The 20,766-nt window shown below is 41.5% G+C and overlaps 1 protein-coding gene and 1 long non-coding RNA gene across 10 annotated transcripts in view; one reads left to right on the top strand and one right to left on the bottom strand.

Annotated features, from left to right (window-relative positions):
- Positions 1-20,766, bottom strand: part of LOC109500617 — a 193,361-nt gene that overhangs the window by 150,933 nt on the left and 21,662 nt on the right. The gene's annotated exons all lie outside the window — the stretch shown is intronic.
- The window catches only part of IQCH (IQ motif containing H), a 213,662-nt gene that overhangs the window by 191,405 nt on the left and 1,491 nt on the right, over positions 1-20,766 (top strand). For all 9 annotated transcript variants that reach the window (XM_045060685.1, XM_045060684.1, XM_045060690.1 and 6 more), the window contains 3 exons: positions 4,511-4,633; positions 12,136-12,197; positions 17,200-17,308. In XM_045060685.1, coding sequence (XP_044916620.1) covers positions 4,511-4,633; positions 12,136-12,197; positions 17,200-17,308 — 294 coding nt within the window. The remainder of the gene's footprint in view (positions 1-4,510; positions 4,634-12,135; positions 12,198-17,199; positions 17,309-20,766) is intronic.

Raw genomic sequence — 20,766 nt, 5'->3', positions numbered from 1 at the left:
TTAAATAGGCATGAGCTTATTTGATTCCCATGAAGACCCCAAAGAATAGATAAGACGAGGATTATCATACCATTTTACAGATTAGGAAACCGAGGCTATGCAAAGTTAAGTGAGCTGCCCAAAGTCATAAAGTTAATTAAGTAGCAGAGCTCAGTTTTTCTGATTCAAGACCCTTTCTGATGAAAAGGTTTCTTGGTTGGTTGGTTTTTAATTTCAATAACTTACCTTATTTGTGAAATTATTTAGTTTAACAAATGATAATAAGAGCTAACCTAACATTTTTTGACCACTTACTCTGTGCAGACACTCTTCCAAGGTCTTTAGATACTCATCTAATCCTCATAACACTATCAGCTGTGCTATCTCGCTGAATAAAAGACAACCCTAGATTATCGACAGTATTTTCCTCTGGAAACTATGGAGTTAGTTAAGTCTGAAAAGAGTATTGGCATTATTATAACACATTTTTCAGCACTTAATATAAGCCAGGAATTTCACCCAGCATCAGGGATACAAAGACATTTGCCAGAGTCCCTGTCCTTGAGAAGTTGAAAAGAAATAGAAAGTAGATTGGGGCACCTGGGTGGCTCAGTTAAGCGTCTGGCCAGCTTAGGTCATGATCTCATAGTTTGTGGGTTCGAGCCCCTGCTTCAGATTCTGTCTTTCTCTCAATCTCTCTGTCTCTGTCTGTCTGTCTGTCCCTCTCTTTCTCTGTCCCTCCCCCTGCTTGTGCTCTCTCTCAAAAAATAAACATTAAAAAAAGAAATAGAAAGTACATAGCACATACACAAGGAAAAAAAACAAGGCCTCGTGTAGGTGCCATTTGAGTGATGGCCCCTCAACCTGTTGCTGCAGTTCTTAGGAGAAAAGACTGTGGACTGGCAGGGACAGGCCTAGTTCTTCCACTACAAAGAAGGAACTTGGCCTAGACTTACAGACTAGGGCAGTCTCTACATGGCAAGGGGAAGGAGACCTGCCCAGCAGAAGGGACCAAGGCTGAAGAGAGCCCATGGTCTATTGGAGATAGCAATGAACCAGGTGGGCTGGGGCAGAGAATTCGGGAAGGAGAAAATGGGAGAAGTGGTTGGAGCAACCCCCTGAGCCAGTGTGGGAGAACACCAGCCCAGGCATCTAGATTTCATCTTACAGGCATGGAGGAGACACTGAAGAGTTCTGAGCACTGACCAACCTGGGTCTGAGAAACAACAATCTTGTGGTAACACTCGGAACCCCAGGCACCAGTGGGGGTAGGAACAGCCTGGGAAATTACATTTAGTGTAGGTCCATAATGCTCTGGGGCCTGTAGACACTTTCAGAGAAAGAGCAATAACAATAGTAGCTACTGTTTATCAGGTGCCAGATGCTGGGCTAGGTGCTTATTTAATCACTAGAAGTCAGACAAGTTGAATGACACATTCAAGGTCGGCCAGGTTTTCGACCTCAGTCTTTCTGACTCCATATAACTTTTCCACCACAGAATTCTGTGTGCATCCCCACCTCCTGAGTAGGAAGGAGAAGCAGCTGTCCAGGCCATGAAGCTCTGGCGTAGCCTGGTGATGGAGACGGAAAAGACACAGCCTGGAGACACATACCAAATGTCCTGGCTTTTCTTTCAGATTCTTAATGAATCAGAACCCCAGGTCTGGGAGGAGGGGACTTGCAGTCTGTCTCTGTAGAGACAAAGAAACCTCAGGATAGCCTGTCCTTACTTGTCGCCCAGTAACACTGGACAGTGAGCTCCTCCACCTTGCTTTGGAGCCAAGATACATGGTGTTGAGCTCGAGCCCACTACCTCTCTCCCTCACCGACTGGGGCCTAGTCTTGGGTTTGCTAGTCTATATGCTATGGCAGCATAAGACAAATTTAGAAGACAAAAATAACCTTGGAATTATCTTGTGAATTCATGGTAATTACCATGCAATTACATGCTCAGTAACCACAATGGAATTCCAGAGTATTTACAGTTCACTTCCATATACAAAAACTCAGGTTTCTGGGCCTTTGTTGTGAAGGCAGGAACATGGCACAACCTGCCATGATAGGGTGAGCAGGCCTGGTGGTCATGCTCCTCCAGACTGAATGGCTGAGCCAGAACTTCTCTCAGCCAGTTCTTATTACCCCACCAATAATCCCACCACTGGGATAGCCCACTGGGGCTACACTGTCCTCCAAAAGATGTCTACTAGGGGCAAGGCCTGGAGTGACTGCCCTGAGTTATTCTCTGGGGATCTTCTGCCATTCTCTAGGGTCTGCTTCTGCCCCAAAGCACTCACTGACTGGATGCCCCCTGAATTACATTGGAAGAGTCTCTTAAGTCAGAGGAAATGCTATTGACTTACTCTATTCCATGCATCTTCTTCCTTCCTTTCAAGAAACGCTGAAATGCCTATTCTGTGCTAGCATCACATCCAGCCTGGAGATTCAGACACCAAGCAGTGCTCTGCCTTCAGAGAACTCCCAGTCATGACAGGGAGGCAGCCAGGGGAACAATTCATGATAGGTCAGAGTGATAACAAAGCACAGCTGTGAGGCATGTGAGGGTCCAACAGATTTTCTTCTGCAAAATTAAAATTCTCGGTGGCTGCATATGGGGCAATACTAAGGGAGATGTACAACTCAAGATGCATCAGCCTGTGAGAGACTAACATTTTTATAGATGTGGACTCTGACTACATGTGGGAAGACCAAGCTTAATAGTACTGAAAATGTGACCATCAGATATGGTACTTTCCGTAAATGTTGAAAGAAATGACAATATATGTGGGGAAATATGTCACAAAGGATGAATATGAAACCTGAGAGAGAGAGAGAGAGGGAATGCATGTGTTATACAGGCAGGGAAAACCCATTCGTCCTCCTCTGGGCACACAGTCAGCCCCCGGCTCCCGGCTCCCCTGCATTCTCTCAGAGACAGAGAGAGCAAGTCTTAGTGTTTCACAACAGTGTCAGGCCACTATGATCCTTGCAGCCAGCTGGGGACCAACAGTACCTCTTTTTCCTTCTCTTGTTCCAAGTCACTGCACAAGGGCAAGCACCTGGTTGCCCAGAACCCAAAGGTCCCCAAAGTTAAAAATCTGTGCCAGGCACCTTCATTTACTATGCCCAAAGGTTGGCCGTGGCCCTACACACTGCTCTCCAAATTTCCAGTTATCCCAGGACAAACATAACTGATTTTCTTTTTTTTTTTTTTAATTTTTTTTTTCCAACGTTTATTTATTTTTGGGACAGAGAGAGACAGAGCATGAACGGGGGAGGGGCAGAGAGACAGGGAGACACAGAATCGGAAACAGGCTCCAGGCTCCGAGCCATCAGCCCAGAGCATGACGCGGGGCTCGAACTCACGGACCGCGAGATCGTGACCTGGCTGAAGTCGGACGCTTAACCGACTGCGCCACCCAGGCGCCCCAAACATAACTGATTTTCAAAGGCAAATATCACATCTCACAAAGGACATGCTACAAAACTGCCAAGATAAAATACTTTCTTGTATACATACTAAATTTTAAAAGTTTTTAGGAAATAATATAATTTAAATACTTCAGGCCTAGCATAACCAGTCTCTTTGGGATAGTTCCCACTGACAGGCAAGCAAAATAAGGAATAGCAGTTTCTCAAACAAAGAAAGCAGTTAGAATCAAAATTCTACCATTGGTCCTCTCAAGAAGGCGGGCTACCCTTAGTGACTTGTTTCCAAAGACTGTAGTACAGAAACAGGTAAAAGTAACTTTATAGTAAGAAACCTGGCAAAAACTACCTCAGCGAGATCAAAATTAGCATCATCCATCACAAGTTGTGTTGATACAACTTGATGTACGAGGTGATGAAAGTACCTGGGTGGTCCTCTTCTCCAAAACACATTTTCCCAGTGTAGTCAGGAGGAAAACATGGGACAATCCCAACAGAGGACATTCTACAAAATACCTGATCCGTACTCCTCAAAACTGTCCAGATCATCAAAAACAAGGAAAGTCTGAGAAACCATCACAGCCCAAAAGAACCTAAGGAGACAACTAAATAACAATGCGTTATCCTGGATGGGATTGTGTAACATAAAAAGGGATTTAGCAAAAACTAATGAAATCCAAATAAAGTACAGGCTTAACAGCAAGGAGGCAATTTGTGTTCTTATGTGACAAACATACCACAAGGTTACAGGATATGAGATAGGAACTCTCTGTATTATCTTCACAACTTTTCTGTTAATCTACAACTATTCTAAAGTTAAAGTTTATTTAAATATTTTGTGAAGAGGGGCACCTGGGAGGTTCAGTCAGGTAAGTGTCTGACTTCTACTCAGGTCATGATCTCGCTGTTTGTGAGTTCAAGCCCTGTGTAGGGCTCTGTGCTGACAGCTCGGGGCCTGAAGCCTGCTTCGGATTCTGTGTCTCCTTCTCTCTCTGCCCCTCCCCTGCTAGCTCTCTCTTTCTCTCAAAAATAAATAAACATTAAAGAAACTTTTTTGAACAAGTATTTTGTGAAGCATCTTACATGCAACTGTGGTCTTTTCCAGTCACCAGCAGCCAGTCGCTATGCAGTGATGACGACCCAGCTGAAGCACAACAATCTCTCGCTGGTTTTCCCGTATGTTTTTCTCCAAATGTGTAAGGCCCATGGCATCGGCTATGACATTGAGGTACGAAGACCAAAAGTTGGCCAAGGTGGACCAAACATAAGCCTACGGGTGATCTAGGCAGCTAATGATTCAGTGTCCCTGCACACAGATATTCTCTAAACATGAGTTTGACGTGTATTTCCAGGAAGGCTGAGGGCTGCTCGGGGAAGGGTGAACGAGCAGCTCCACTGGCATGGGGGGCACTTGGTTCTCAGAAATTTAGCTCTGTCCCAAGCCTGCATACCCACCTTGGTAAAGCAAAAGCCTTGTAGCTCACCAGACTTGGGAGGCATTTGGGGGACCATCTCTTGATCCTGAAGCATGTCCTGAGCTCCCTGACCCCACTCGAAGCTGCTTATCAATGAATATCCTCTGTCTTAGCCTGCTTGAGCTGCCATAACAGAACACCACCGACGGGGTGGCTTAACCAACAGAAATTTATTGCTCACCATTCTGGAGGCTGGGAAGTCCAAGGAGAAGGTGCCAGCTGATTCAGTTCCTGGTGAGAGCAGTCCTTCTGGTTTGCAGACAGCCATCTTCTCGCTGTGCTCCAACATGGTAGAGGGGGAGAGAGAGGTCTCTGGTGTCTCTGTAACCCCTCTTGCAAGGACACTAGTTCCATCAGATCGGGGCCCCACCCATATGACCTCATTTAAACTTAATCACCTCCTTAAAGACCCTATTTCCAATACAGCTTCAGGGCTTGCTTCAACATATGACTTTGAGGGGACACGCAGTTCAGTCCCTGCCATCCTTCTACTTCCATACAGTAGTTTTTTTTTGGTTTTTTTTTTTGTTTTTTTTTGTTTTTTTTTCAACGTTTATTTATTTTTTGGGGGACAGAGAGAGACAGAGCACGGACGGGGGAGGGGCAGAGAGAGAGGGAGACACAGAATCGGAAACAGGCTCCAGGCTCCGAGCCATCAGCCCAGAGCCCGATGCGGGGCTCGAACTCACGGACCGCGAGATCGTGACCTGGCTGAAGTCGGACGCTTAACCGACTGCGCCACCCAGGCGCCCCCAGTAGTTTTTTTTTAGAAGGAGTTCTGATAAAAAAAAAAGTTTTTCCCAGTTTTTGCCCGTTGCCAGTGATACTGATGGCTCCTGCCCACCTGCTCCATCCTTCATGTCGCCAGATGAGAGCAAATGTGATGTAATACCACCTGCCCAAACTAGAACCTCCATTTTGTGCCTAGAGACGCATGTTGCTCTGAGAAATAGTTTCGTGATGTTGTACTTCAAATTTTCAAATCTCTGATACTGATGGCTTATTCTAAGACCTGAGTGACCCATGTGCTCTTACCTGTGGACGACCCATCCCACATGACATCACACATATTAAAATACAGTCACCTCCTATTTTAAAAGTAACCTATAGATAATGACACAACTGAGTGACAACCAAGTGACCAAATGTTTTGATTTGCAGACATTCAGTTCTACATTTATTAATTTTCATTTCTCATACTTGAGAACAAATAGAATTTTTTAGGGGCCAATTCTTTTTGCAGACTCTCGAAAAGCATATAGACCTTAGACATGAGGTCAACAGTGAATAGAATGACCCAACTGCCACTTGGCAATCCCCACCACACTGCAGGGCACCATCAGAGAGTGTAAGGCTCTTCAGTTAGATTGATTTATGCTGTTTGTAAACACATATAATGGAGCTCATATTCCTTTAAAAATTACATTAAAACTGGTCATATATAAGAAAGAATGAAAAAGCCAGATTGAACTGATTTATCTGAAATTAACTGTTGCATTTGCTCTATACCATCTTTTTGGAATTAAACAGTTTTTAGACCCAAACCAATAAGACCGAAACACTTCCATGTACCAGAAGGTGGCTAAATCCAACTTTAGCTTTCTCTGAATATTTTATTTTATTTTATTTTATTTTATTTTATTTTATTTTATTTTATTTTATTTTATTTTTATTTTATTTTATTTTATTCTAAAATATCAAAGCAGAACGAGCTCTGTGAATAGACATATTTGGCAGGGAAAGTCGCCTGCCCAAAAGATAATATGCTCCATAACTTTCATTTCCCTGAAATTACTATTAGAGATTTATTTCTTTGGCTAAAGGCTTTCTACTTGATTGGAGTTCCAGTACTTCTGGGAAAAGTAAAGCACCAAATTTTTTACGTTATTTACACCTTTGTGACTCTGAGTCGATCAGATTCATTTCTAAGAACAAATTTTAGTACGAAAAACAAATTGCTATGGCCCCAGGGGAACAGAGGATGGTGTAGAGAGAGAAGTTCCACTGAAGGTGAGAAGAATAACAGAAAGGGGCAGAGGGGCACCCAAGACATAACTGGCTCTGTCTCCAGGTCACCTGAGCTACACACCCTATAAAGGATGAGAGATGAAATGGAGGAGAGAGAGAAATATGGATTGGGGGCAATGGAGTGACAGAACAATGTGAAGAAGAAAAGAGAGGATAGAATCCCAAGACAGAAAAAATACACCAAAAAGGGGAAGTGGGGATAAAGAGGAAAAAAAGAACAAATCGTAACAAGAAAGTACAAGAAGAGAGAGAGAGGTTAAAAAAACCCAAAAACCAGGGGTGCCTGGGTGGCTCAGTCAGTTGGGCGTCCCACTTCTGCCCAGGTCATGATCCCGCGCTTCGTGGGTTCAAGCCCCGTGTCAGGCTCTGTGCTGACAGCTCGGATCCTGGAGCCTGCTTCGGATTCTGTGTCTCCCTCTCTCTCTACCCCCCAACTCTGTCTGTCTCCCAAAATAAATAAACATTAAAAAAATTATTAAAAAAAAATGAAGTTGGGGCGCCTGGGTGGCGCAGTCGGTTAAGCATCCAACTTCAGCCAGGTCAGGATCTCACGGTCCCTGAGTTCGAGCCCCGCGTCAGGCTCTGGGCTGACGGCTCAGAGCCTGGAGCCTGTTTCCGATTCTGTGTCTCCCTCTGTCTCTGCCCCTCCCCCGTTCATGCTCTGTCTCTCTCTGTCCCAAATAAATAAATAAACGTTGAAAAATATATATATATATATATATTTAAAAAAATGAAGTCTTAAAACTCTGAGGTGAGAAAAAGAAGTCATTGGAAATTCTCCAACAATATCCTTGCTCCAGTTTTTCTGAGATGGGGGTCTCATCTTTTCACACCCTAGGGTCCATCCCTTGTCTGAACTGCCTTCTTGTTCTCTTAACTGCATTTTCCTGAAAAGACGGGTGATGAACCAGCATTTGCAGAGCCCCTACTATGTGCTGGCTACTGAGCTAAGCATTAGCTTAGCTCTTCATTGTCCCTTTGACCGTCACATCTCTTCTGTATGAAGCTATTCTTTCTCCTATATTACACCGGGGGATTTCGTTTCAGCATTTCCCAACATTACACAGCTATGCACTTTGTGGAACTAACATTTGAATCCATAATTGTCCATAAAGGCAACTATGATTCTTTCTCTTACACCAAACGTGTCCCGTATGTACCTTTTCCCCCATAGGACTATTTATATTTCTAAAATATTATTACCAACCCAGTTCAAGAATGCTGGAAACTATTTCAAATAAAATAGTCCACCTAGATACCCCTTATGTATTCTTCAGCTGAAGGAGCACAAACTTCTCTCTAGCCCCCACGACTCTCTCTCTACCTTACAAAAGAGAAAAAAAGCTATGTTTAATACTTAACTTCTCTAAACTGTTATTGCCTCCTTAGGTTATGCTGAGTCTAAAAAGATGAGTGTAGCCTCTGCAACCCCCTCCCACTCTTGACCAAATGTAATGTGGGTGCTCTTTCCAAAAAAAGAAACAACATTAATAATACATCATTGTCAACGTTACCAAAAGAATCCTCAAAAGTCCTTATTCTCAACATTTATGTCTTTCTTCCCATTATGATCACAGAATTTCCAATGTTTTTCATCCAAGCTCTTAAGAGGATAAAAGGGAAATGAGATCACCTCACGAATTTATTTTTCCTTGCTGAATATTGGAAGGAAGCATTCCCGAGTTTGTAAGCAACTTGGTGGGTCTCGTTCTTGGTATTTCTGTAATGCTACAGAATACCCCCACTGATTTCCTAATGAAATGAAGTTGTAATGAAAGCCATATGGAGAAAAGCGTCATGTTTACCGCCTGCGACAGTGTGGGGCAGGGCTGGTCTCACACATACATAGGCAGTGTGCCACGGGCCTAAATGGCTCCGTAACCACCAGCAATCGTTTTCTCAGGCCAGGGTTTTGCCACGGTGGCAATCATTAGGGCTGTTCACAGACGTTCTGATTCTCCTCCTTGCAGGCACATAACAGAATTATTCTTCCTCAGCCTTTTCCCTGAAGTCAAGTATGGCCATGTAACTTATTTGGGCCTGTGAAATATGAGCAGAAGGGTATTTCATGCAGAGGCCTTCAAGAGCCATTTCATGAGTCTCCATGTCCTTTTTCCTGCTTTGGAAATCATGGAAGCACACTGAGACAGAGCCTCCGTTGCCTGGGTCCCTGAGTGTCCCAACAGTGACCAGAGACCCATGCCAGCCCATGTGGGAAACGGAGTACAAGCCAGAACCACACATTTGTTGTTATAAACAACTAAGAATTTGGTTGTTTTTTTTAAAAATTATTGTAGCATAACCTAGGCTACCGGATTGATTCAGAAATCAGTATCAAGAAAAGGATGCTCTCCAGGGGCGCCTGGGTGGCTCACTCGGTTAAGTTTCGGACTCTTGATTTCGGCTCAGGTCATGAACTTACAGCTCGTAAGTTTGAGCCCCATGTCGGGCTCTGTGCTGACAGCTCAGAGACTGGAGCCTGCCCCAGATTCTGTGTCTCCCTCTTGCTCTCTCTGCCCCTCCCCCGCTCATGCTCTGTCTCTCCTTCAAAAATAAATAAACATTTTGTTAAAAAATTCTTTAAAGAAAAGGATGCTCCCCAAACTAAAAACTAGTATCATTTCAATATGTAATCAGTATAAAAGTTATTAATGACATATTTTACATTTTTCTTTACTCAGTCTTTGAAAGCTATAGCACATCTCAATTTGGACTACTCATATTTCAAGTTCTCAGTAGTAGCCCCATGTGGCTAGTGGCTACCATATTGGACAGCACAGAAAGGGAAGCAGGACACCTGACAGATCAACCAGTCAGTGGTTCTCAACCCAGACTGCCCATGAGAATGACTTGAGTGAGGAGCTTCAAAAAGTACAGATGGCCAAGCAGGGCTGGGATTAGGATGAGGCAAGTGACACCTGTACCCAGAGCACAAAATTTAAGGGAGTACAAAAAATACTCATTAAGAAAGATCAAACTATTTTAATGCATTATCTTAAAGATCAAAATTAATGCAAAAAATCCATGGTCAATAAAATTTCATAATCTTAAATTAAAACATACCGAGTTTTTCCTTTGCCTCAGGCTCCAATATGGCTCAGCATGACACTGTATGTAGGGCCCACTCCAGACCCATTAAATCAGTATTTCTGGAGGTAGGGCCCAGATGATTCTAATGTGCAGCCAGCATTGAGAGTCACCGTTAGAATCCAATGTGTGTCCTGATGCCCATATTTCCTAATAAAATGAGGAGTCAAGAGGCAGACTTAATTCTGGCATGTGATTTTTTTTTTTTAACCAAATCTCATGAACAATTTTTGTGTTTGGACTCCCAGTGATGAGGAGTTCATGATTCCATGGGGTGGCCATTTCCACTATTGGACAACTCCAATGTTAGCTTTTTATTTATTTGGAAAAAGCTGTTTAAAGATAGTTTTCAAAAAAGGATAAAATCATGCCTCTCATACAGATGCAAAAATAAAAACATGATAAATATTTTACTTAACAAAGAAAAATTAGATGCTATAATCAGTAGAAAAAAGAATCCGAAAAACCCAGACATCTTTATAGGTCAGGAATATTGAAATGGACATGCAAATGGAGAGAAAACTAGCTTTTCCACAAGGGGAGCAGGTGAGGAAAATTGACCCAACTTCTACCAGACTGGAGAGAATCTGTCTCCGTCACCTACAACTTATAGAGTTGTAAGTATCTCCCACTGAATCAAGGCAATAGGGTGTGCCATAGACAACACATAGTTTCTATGGACATACAAATTATTTTCCACACAACAAATTGCTTCCCTATATATTTTTACCCATTGCTCTCAGAAGAGTGGTTTTCAAATCCTGATTTGCAGGAGAATCACCCAGGAAGTGAGCTAAAAAGCAAATTCCCTCCCAAAGATCTTGAATTTGGATGATCCCTTTTTAACAAGCACCCTAGATGAGTCTGATAAAGGTGTTCTGAGGATCATATTTCAAAAAACACTAGCCTAGACAAGAGATAATAAGTGTTGGCACGGTTGTGGAAAAAAGGGAACCCTTATGCATGTTGGTGGGAATATAAATTGGCTCAGTCCCTGTGGAAAACGGTATAAAGATTCCTCAAAAAAAATTGAAAATACAACTACCATATGATCCAGCAATTCCACTTCTGGGCATATATCTGAAGGAAACCAAATCACTATCTCAAAGAGATATCTGTACCTCCATGTTCACATTATTCCCATAGCCAAGGCATAAAAAAACCCTAAGTGTCTACTGATGGATGAATGGATAAAGAAAATGTTTGAGATATATATATATATATATATATATATATATATATATATATATATCCATATGTACGTATACATATGGATATATATATATATACCTCACATATTTTCTTTATATATACATATATACATATATATATCTGTGTATATATATATACACACTCATCTGTCTCTCTCTATATATATCCATGAGGATATAGATAGATATCTATACCTATATCTATATCTATATCTATATCTATATCTATATCTATATCTATATCTATATCTATATCTATCAGGATGCCCTCAAGGTCCATCCATGTTGTAGCAAATTTGCTACAACATGGATGGACCTTCAGGGCATTATGTTAAGTTAGATAAGCCAGACAAAGACAAATACTGTATGATATCACTTATATATGGAATCTAAAAAAGCTGAGGTCAGAAACAGAGTAGAATAGTGGTTATCGGGCTGGGAAGTAGGAGCATTACACAGATATTGTTAAAGGGTACAAACTTACAACAAGTAGATAAATAGGTTCTGGTAATCTAATGCACAGCATAGTGATTATAATGAATGATACCATTTTATATAGTTCAAAACTGCTAAGAGACTAGGTCTTAAATGTCCTCACCACAAAAACAAATGATAATTATAGGATGTGACAGAAGTGTTAGCTAAGGCTAAAGTGGTAATCATATCACAATATATACATGTATCATATCAAGGCATGGTATACCTTAAACAGTGTTCTATGTAAATTATATCTAAATTAACAACAACAACCCTGTCCTAGACCATATATACTCCATTTTCAGGAGACAGCTTTTCCAAATGTGCTTCTCACAATGTTTGATGGCAGCTCTGGATTTCAATTCCAATCAGTCTTAGTGGTCTTGGTGTAGTAGGTTTCTTTGTTGCTAAAATAAAATGCTATTTCTTTTTTCCCAATTCAAATTTTATAGGACAGACAAGGAACTGTTTTTATATTATATGAACACCTGAAGAGAGACAAGTTGGGAATGTTGTGAGTACAAAGTGTGTCTACGAGATGTAATAAGCTAAGAAAATAGACTGTGACAACCAATAAGAATGATACTTCTCATGCATTTTAATCAGCATGCTGATTTACTGGAAGTCTATCTTGTTTTATTTAGATCTTCAACTATTTCATATAATGACTCTAGATATGTCAGTGGGGGTTCATAACAATAACTGATTAATTATCCAAAATTGATGGGAAAGAGGCTAGTTCCAACAACATATTACGTTCAAACACATACACATCTAAGGCACAGTGAATCTGACGAGGAACCAGCTCAGACATCCGTATTGTAGGAGGGCAGTTGTCGTTCTGGCTTGCTTAGAGAAGTGTTCTGGTGACTTGGCAAGATGCTCCCCAGAAAGGCAGGATCCATAGCCCCTCCTCAGCTCCCGTTTCAGCTCTGCTACAATCTTCTCAAGATGCATGTTATGAAGAATCTTGCTAGCACCACTCAGGAGGCTGCTCTGTTTCCTATTTCCTGCAAATTTCTCTCCAGCATACTTTGGAGAGCTAACAAATTTGTCTTCTGATCTGGGATTCATGCTTTAGAGACACAATCTTATCATATCTTGTGTGTGTGTATATATATACATATATATATATATATATATATCTTATCATATATACAAGATATACCATATATATATATACACACACACACACAATCTTTTCATATCTTGGAATATGGCCATTTGATACCTCTAAGTTATCCTAACTTAATTGGGAAACTGTTTCTTCCCTGTATTTCTCTTCCTTGGGACTTCTACCTTGGTGTAGACATTGTGGCCTCAAATTGAAACACATGTACACACTAAGATCTGGTCTCATGAAAAACCAAATAATAGACAATTCTTCTACTAAGCATCAATGTCCTGAGCAGCCTCAGTTCCCCCTAGGTGCTCAGTCCCCTGGAAACTGGCCCCAAGAGCTGTACACTGAAACAGGCAAAGATGTGCACAGGACAGCTCTCAACTCCCCTTTCTGAAGTATGGTCCTTTGTTTTACCACAGCAATGTCAGTTACAACAGGCCATCATCAGTGCAATGACACTCAATGTCACTGATCCCTTTGAACTCATGCAAATGTTTTGATTTCCTCCCCTTTGGAGCCAGAATGTGGCTAACAATTTAATCTAGTGTTTACAGTCTTAAACGCCTCTCTTCACTTGGGTGGAGAGCTTGCCGGCTTAGTCGTCCCCTCCAGTACCCACCTTTCCCCAAGGTCCCATAAACATGTAAAATTCACTGGGTCATGTTAGAAGAGTCCCTTCACCGTTTATCTTAGGCTCTCTTCCCCACTCTTTGGTTATACTTTCAGGAGAGCAACAGGAATGAGACATAACACCCCAACAAGTATTCATTCACCTTATCTGCCTGGATGTTCGTGTCCAGGAGGAGAATAGAGCCAGGGACACCTCTGTACATGTGCAGGGAAGGAGCTGCCCTCTGCTTTCCAGGTGCCTAGAGATCATACCAAGGAGCAACCAGCTCACAGCATTAGGAAAGGTCACCTACGGAGTGAAAGGGCATCCAGAGGGCTGGTTGGCGAGGAGCACAACCATAGGAGCTCAAAGAGGACGCTGCTCTTCTTACAGACCCAGGCCAGCAAGGGGACGGCATAAAGAAGGCCTGTTGGCAGGTGGTAGAGCCCAGCAGAGGCTGACAGGCAGGAGCAGAACTTGCGTCCTACAATTGACATGATGAAACAGGGATAGTGTTAATAGGGCAGAGGCAGAGTTTCTGCAGTATGGACCACAGGAAGACTTATCCACATGGGTACTTCGGCACAGAGGAACCAAGCAAGAGGACAGCATCAGGGAATCGAGGAGACAGAAAAGACTAATGTGATCAAGCAGCAGGGCTGGTTTGATGCCGAAGCCCACAGAATGAATAATGTAGACTGGTGACCAAGAGGAGCTCACCCAGCTATGCCTATACCTGCTCCTGAGATTTCAGGCAGGGATGCCTTGATGGGCGGGCTAGCTTTGGTGGTGGAAATAGTCCTACTGGTGTAGATGGTATTACTACTCACATATCCTACAGAAAGGGCACTGATGATTGACATGGGCCTCCTGAAGACTCTAGAGCCTTGTCCACTGCTTCCTATCTTATCTTTCTCATCCCTTCCTGTAGCCATAGAACTAGAGAATGTTGGAGCAAAGAAGGACCCTGGGAATTAACTGACTCTCATAGTGTACAAAGGAAATGGGGGCATTGAGTAGGGATGTGGTTTGCCAGCATCACACAGTAGTTGTGTCTCATGACTCTGAATCTAGTGTGCTTTTCCCTTATAGTATGGCTGCCCTGTATAGAGAACCCTATTATGGAAAAGAGATTCTCAGCCTACCGTGAACTGCATCACTACCTGTGAAACTTTGCACCCAGTTTGTTAATTTACTTTTTGCGTATTAGGTAGGATTCAAGATTATCCCTGAAATTCTCACTTGCATGCAGCTGCGCTTTCTTGAATGTGCCATAAAAGGACGGAATTATAGTCAGTACAGCAGAAATTGCACTGACATGTAGTCGTGGAGGTTGAGAAAGATGATTTAATAAACAATGGCCAGGAAACATTGTTTTTGAGAATTCATATGGAAAAAGGAAAGATGAGCAAACACATCTTTGTGTTGTTTTTGTTGATTTTCTCTGAAGCTTTAAGGAGAGGCTTTTCATGAGATGCCTGGGCTTTGTTTGGCTTTGTTGCCATCAGTTCACATCAGGAGAAGAACATTAGTCAGCCACCTGTTTAGGAAAGAGGAGGGCTCCCAGGGGGATGACCTTACAGGCCAGAATTTGGTGGTTTGGCTTTGCCAGGATAACTTCACGTTGACTCCATTTATACTAGTATATTTCTGGGAATAGCAGAATTCAAGAAGAACTTTCAAGGAAGGAAAATGAAGGAAATTCTAGAAATGAATTAACAGAGGTTAATTCCTAGGGACCATGGACCCCAGAAGCCTAAGAAGGGATGATGAGAGGGGCATGAATCCATATATGTGGACCCAGCTTCATACACACACACACACTATAATATTTTAAAGTATGGGTCTCAATCTTTAGTATATATAAGAATCATCTGGGGTTCTCAGTGAAACTATACATTCCTGGGTTCCAAACCCAAAATTTCTGATTTTGTTGATCTGAAGTGGGCCCAGGAATCTGTTTTAAGAAGCAGCAAGGGTCTAATACCTACTGACTCTGTGGCAATGAAATACAAATCACTTTTATTTATTTATTTTTAAATGTTTATTTATTTATTTTTGAGAGAGAGAGAGCAAGCAGGGAGGGGAAGGAGGAGAGAGAGAGACAAGGAATCTGAAGTAGGCTCTGCACTTCAGCACAGAGCCCGAATGGGGCTTGAACTCACAAACCATGAGATCATGACCTGAGCTGAAGTTGGAAGCTTGACTGACTGAGCCACCCAGGTGCCCCAAGTACAAACCACTTTTAAAAATTATTGACTCTAGGGGTGCCTGGGTGGCGCAGTCGGTTAAGCGTCCGACTTCAGCCAGGTCACGATCTCGCGGTCTGTGGGTTCGAGCCCCGCGTCGGGCTCTGGGCTGATGGCTCAGAGCCTGGAGCCTGTTTCCGATTCTGTGTCTCCCTCTCTCTATGCCCCTCCCCCGTTCATGCTCTGCCTCTCTCTGTCCCAAAAATAAATAAAAAACGTTGAAAAAAAATTTTTTTAATAAATAAATAAATAAATTAATTAATTAATTAAAAAATTATTGACTCTGGGGCCCCTGGCTGGCTCAGTCAGTAGAGCAGTGACTCTTGATCTCAGGCAGGGTCATGAGTTCATTGGGTATGAAGCCTACTTAAAATAAAATTTAAAAAAAATTGCTTTAATAAACAAAAATAAAAATTACTGACTCTGACATTGCCTTTGACTATTATAAAAGAAGAGAGAGACACTGAAGTTCAGTAACTATGAGGGGTAAGGGTCCTTGGCTTTGGGGACTGTAACTCCAAAAGTTTGGAAGCATTAATCCAGTCAAAGTCCTTCATTTCAGAAAAAAAAAAGTAACTTCCTCCCAAGGTCACGTAGCCAGTGGCAGGACAAATGGTCTACTGTCCTGGGGCCTGGGAAGCGTTCTGCTCCCAGCCTGACCCATGGGAAAGCCCAACCAGGCTGGAAGGCGGCCATTCCAAAAGTGTTTAAGCCTTGCACTCTAGGATGACTTATTTTACAGGTAACAATTGGGAAGGAAGTAACCTAAAGTTGTTTGCAGTTGCCTGAAGTATCTTTGGTATCCTACCCTCAGGACCGAACAATTCTTAAAAATCAATCCATTCATTTAATCCGTTTTTCTCCTTTGATACAGAAAGTTCACAAAGTAACTAGAAGAAATAACCTGAAGTTTCGTTTCTAAGTTAAAACTTACAACAGTCTAGTTGTTTGAGAATGTTCACTGACCATAGGATGGTATGCAACTTGTCTCTGAAATCTTCTTCAAGTGTGTGTTCGGTTTTATAAAGATGCCTGTTCAGGAATGGGGCACATTCTCCTAGGAACATGGATGGAGCACACTCATACATAGCAGTAATTGCTTGCATACATAAAATAGAAAATAACTCCCAGACAAAAGTCTCTAGAATACTGAGGTGCAAACAGCTCTGTAGACAAAGACATTGTTAGGTATGAATTATACTTAGCAACAATTCTTTTAAACTGATTTCAACAATTTTTTAAATGAGCTAATACTACTTTCCTAGCTCAGTGGTAGCCTTTCGCTAGAAATGACTGAAGCTATTCTTATATTCTGCTAAGTTGATTAATAAAAAAATATTTATTGCACAAATCCTCTTTGTTGACAAGTTAAAATGGAGCCTCATCTTTCATATCTCCCTGAAGATTGCCACCTTGTGAGATTGAAAATACTCATTAAATTCCATCACCAGACAGGCACAAATGAGAGGGTGATTGTTTTTAAGCTTGTGAGGGGAATCGTTGGTAAACTCATTTGTTTGGATATCATTAACAGAACAATCGGTGAGGATCTCCAGGGGGTCCTCATGACCTTTGCTCGAAATCTCTTCATCATCCATCAAGAAATATCAGCACCTAATATGCAAGGCGAGACCAATTTTAAGGTGAGGTGTTAATTAACTAACGATTCTGGTTAATTTCTATACAAGGACTGAAAATACCTCATGCTGTATTGTAAACAAGTGCTAAACCATTTTTTTTTTTATTGTGAAGCAGTACATATCTTATAATGTACAGGGTCAATATTATAAGGTTCCCACTGAACCTGTTAGTTAAATTTAATAGTTTGAAATTTTTTCTTTGAAATATAGTAGACTTGTTCTAAGTTGCTGCCATTACCAAACCCAGTTTACATGACAACAGGGCTTTCTGATATGGGAGGTGAAACTGAAGTGTCACAACGGAACCAAAACGGAGACTGTCACAACCAAAAATCCTGAATGGAATCTACTTACATTTCTGAAAATGCAATGTCTGGCCAAGGATTCCTGGGGAATCCATATATGTAGACCAGAGAAGTTCTGAGCCCTCAGGAAGGATAAAGTGTCGTAGAGAGAAACAAAAAAAAAGCCCTCGGCATACACATGGGTCATTTACTCCACTGTTTCTCCCAAGTGGAGCAGATATTTCATCACTAACCTTTTTGAAGGTTCCAAATGGCCTTTAAAGATGTTGGTCCAGAAAGCTACTTCTTTGTAATTGCTTAGAAGTCTCCAAACTGGAGAAACAGGTACAAGAGCAAGGAAACGGAGCAAGAGCCACACAAGAGTTTCTGAAACGCTGGCAGAGCAGAGATAAACACTTCGTATTGATCACCAAGATCTGCATCTGATTCCCCGAGTGGGCCTTCATCGTGATTGAACAAACAGGTCAAGTAACTCAGAGGACTCAATCGGAAACCACATGTGATCCTTCTCTTAAATGGAAAGCCCAACAAAAGCTTGTTGTAAAAATGTAAATTTTGAATGTTTTTTTCCTTGCGTTAGAGCCTGTTCTAATAACAGTAATAATGATGATAATTCCTCTTCAATATGATTTTATGAGTTGGAAGAATGACCATTGCTTTTCCCACAACATGACTGAGAAGACTCAGTGAAAATTAAGCCCAGGGTTGCATCAACTTTCACTGGTCCGAAAGGACCTAGCTCTTCATTTATATTCTAAGTTACTGACCACTAGTATCATTTCATCAGTTACTGCCATGTGCAAAATCCTGAGCAATTTAGTCTGCGTGAGCATGGTCAGTTTAGTCTGTCCAAAAATAATAATCAGTGCTACAGACTGAATTATGTCCTCCCAAAATTCAGATGTTGAAACCTTAACACCCAATGCGATGGTATATGGAGAAGGGGCCTTTGCGGGGTATTATGTTTAAATGGGGTCAAGAGGTTAGGGTTCTCTGGATGTGAGTAGTGCCCTTATGAGAGACAAGAGAGTCTGTTTGCTCTCTTGCTTTGTCTCTGCTCCCCAACCACCCTAAGAGAATACAGCAAGAAGGGATGGTTGCCTGCAAGCCAGGAAGAGAGTTCTTACCAGGAATTAAATTCGCTGGCATCTTGACCTTGTACTTCCCAGACTCCAGAACCATAAGAAACAAGTTTTTGTGGTTTAAGCCACCAAGTCTCTGGTTATTTTGTTATAGCAGCCTGGGCAGACTAAGACCACACAGACTTGGTAAACCCTGAGCTTGACAAAATGAAGGCTATTTCTCTGTTGTTTACCTGACTTTCAAAATCATCAAAAGTCAGATATTCTCAAGTAGCTTTTAAATATCTCATGGTTTCTAGCCTTCTCAGGTGAGTCAGTGTTATCTTGATTTTTTTTTACTCTCACCAAAAGGTCCAAAGGCAATAAACCTGAATAAAATAGAAATAATAACAAAAACCTGAAAGTGGAATAGACTCATTTTTGGTAATATTTTCTACCACCCTAGCGACATTCTAATAAGTATTTTCAGTTCATAAACAAGGATTTACAAAGACTGAATAAAAATGGAAGGTGGTGCAGATAAAGCATTTAACAAAATATAATACCATTTCCTCATAAAAACACTCAACCTAGGAGTAAAAGGAAACTTCCTCAACCTGTTAAGGGTATTAGGAAAAACCCACAGCTAACATCATAGTTAGTGGTATAAGACTGAAAGTTTTCCCCCTAAGATCAGGAGCAAGATAAAGATGTCTGCTCTCACCACTTCTATTCATCACCATATTACCCTATTCTAGAAAGGGCAATTCGGCAAGAAAAAGAAATAAAAGGCACCCAGATTTTAAAGAAAGAAGTAAAATTATCTCTCTTCTTCAATAACATGATCTTGTATGTAGGAAATCCTGAAGAACCCAGAAACAACCTGTAAGAGCTAATACACTTAAATTCAAGAAGGACCCAAGATCAGCAGTGTACAGACATCAATTACATTTCTATATACTAGAAATCAAAAATACAAAAATATCTTTTAATTTTTTTAAGTTTATTTATCTTCAGAGACAGAGAGAAAGAGAGCAAGCAGGGGAGGGGCAGAGAGAGGGGGAGAGAGAGAATCCCAAGCAGGCTCCGTGCTGTCAGCACAGAGCCCAATGTGGGGCTTGAACTCATGAACCATGAGATCATGACCCGAGCTGAAACCAAGAGTCAGACACTTAACCAACCGAACCACCCAAGTGCCCCCAAAATTATTTTTTTTCCAACGTTTTTTTTTGGGGGGGGGGACAGAGAGAGACAGAGCACGAGCGGGGGAGGGGCAGAGAGAGAGGGAGACACAGAATCGGAAACAGGCTCCAGGCTCCGAGCCATCAGCCCAGAGCCTGACGCGGGGCTCGAACTCACGGACCGCGAGATCGTGACCTGGCTGAAGTCGGACGCTTAACCGACTGCGCCACCCAGGCGCCCCCCAAAATTATTTTTTTAATTCCATTTACAATAGCATCAAAAAGAATAAAATACTTAGGAATAAATTTAACAGAAGAAGTACAATATCTGTCCATCATAAAAGAAAGAAGACCTAAATAAATGGAAATATACTCCATGTGTTCATCTAGTAGAAAACTTAATACTGTTAAGATGACAGTACTCCCCAGATTGATCTACAGATTCAGTGGAAGTCCTACCAACTTCCTAGCTGGCTTTATTGCAGAAATTTATAAGATAATCCTAAATTTCCTGTGAAAATGCAAAGGATACAGAATAGTCAAAACAATCTTGAAAGAGAAGAACAAAGAAGAAAGTTGCTTCTCAACTTTAAAACTTAACTACAAAGCTACAGTATTCAAGACAGTGTGGTACTGGCATAAGAATAGACAAAGATCAATGGAATAAACTTGAGAGTCCAAACTAAACCTGTACATCTATAGTCAATCGATTTTTAACAAGAATGACAAATAATTCTTTTTAACAAATGGTACTGGAGAATACAGATACCCACATACAAATGAAGTTGTACCTCTATTACAAAGCATACATAAAAACTAAATAAAAATGGATCAAAGACCTAAATGTAAAAGCTACAACGATAAACCTCTTAAAATAAAACACAGGTATAAATCTTCATGACCTTTTGGCTAGC

This window comes from Felis catus, chromosome B3, assembly GCF_018350175.1.
Source record: "Felis catus isolate Fca126 chromosome B3, F.catus_Fca126_mat1.0, whole genome shotgun sequence".
In the NCBI taxonomy this organism is placed as follows: Eukaryota; Metazoa; Chordata; class Mammalia; order Carnivora; family Felidae; genus Felis; species Felis catus.
The sequence above is the reverse complement of the archived record's forward strand: the minus strand, read 5'-3'. Positions and strand labels throughout refer to the sequence as shown.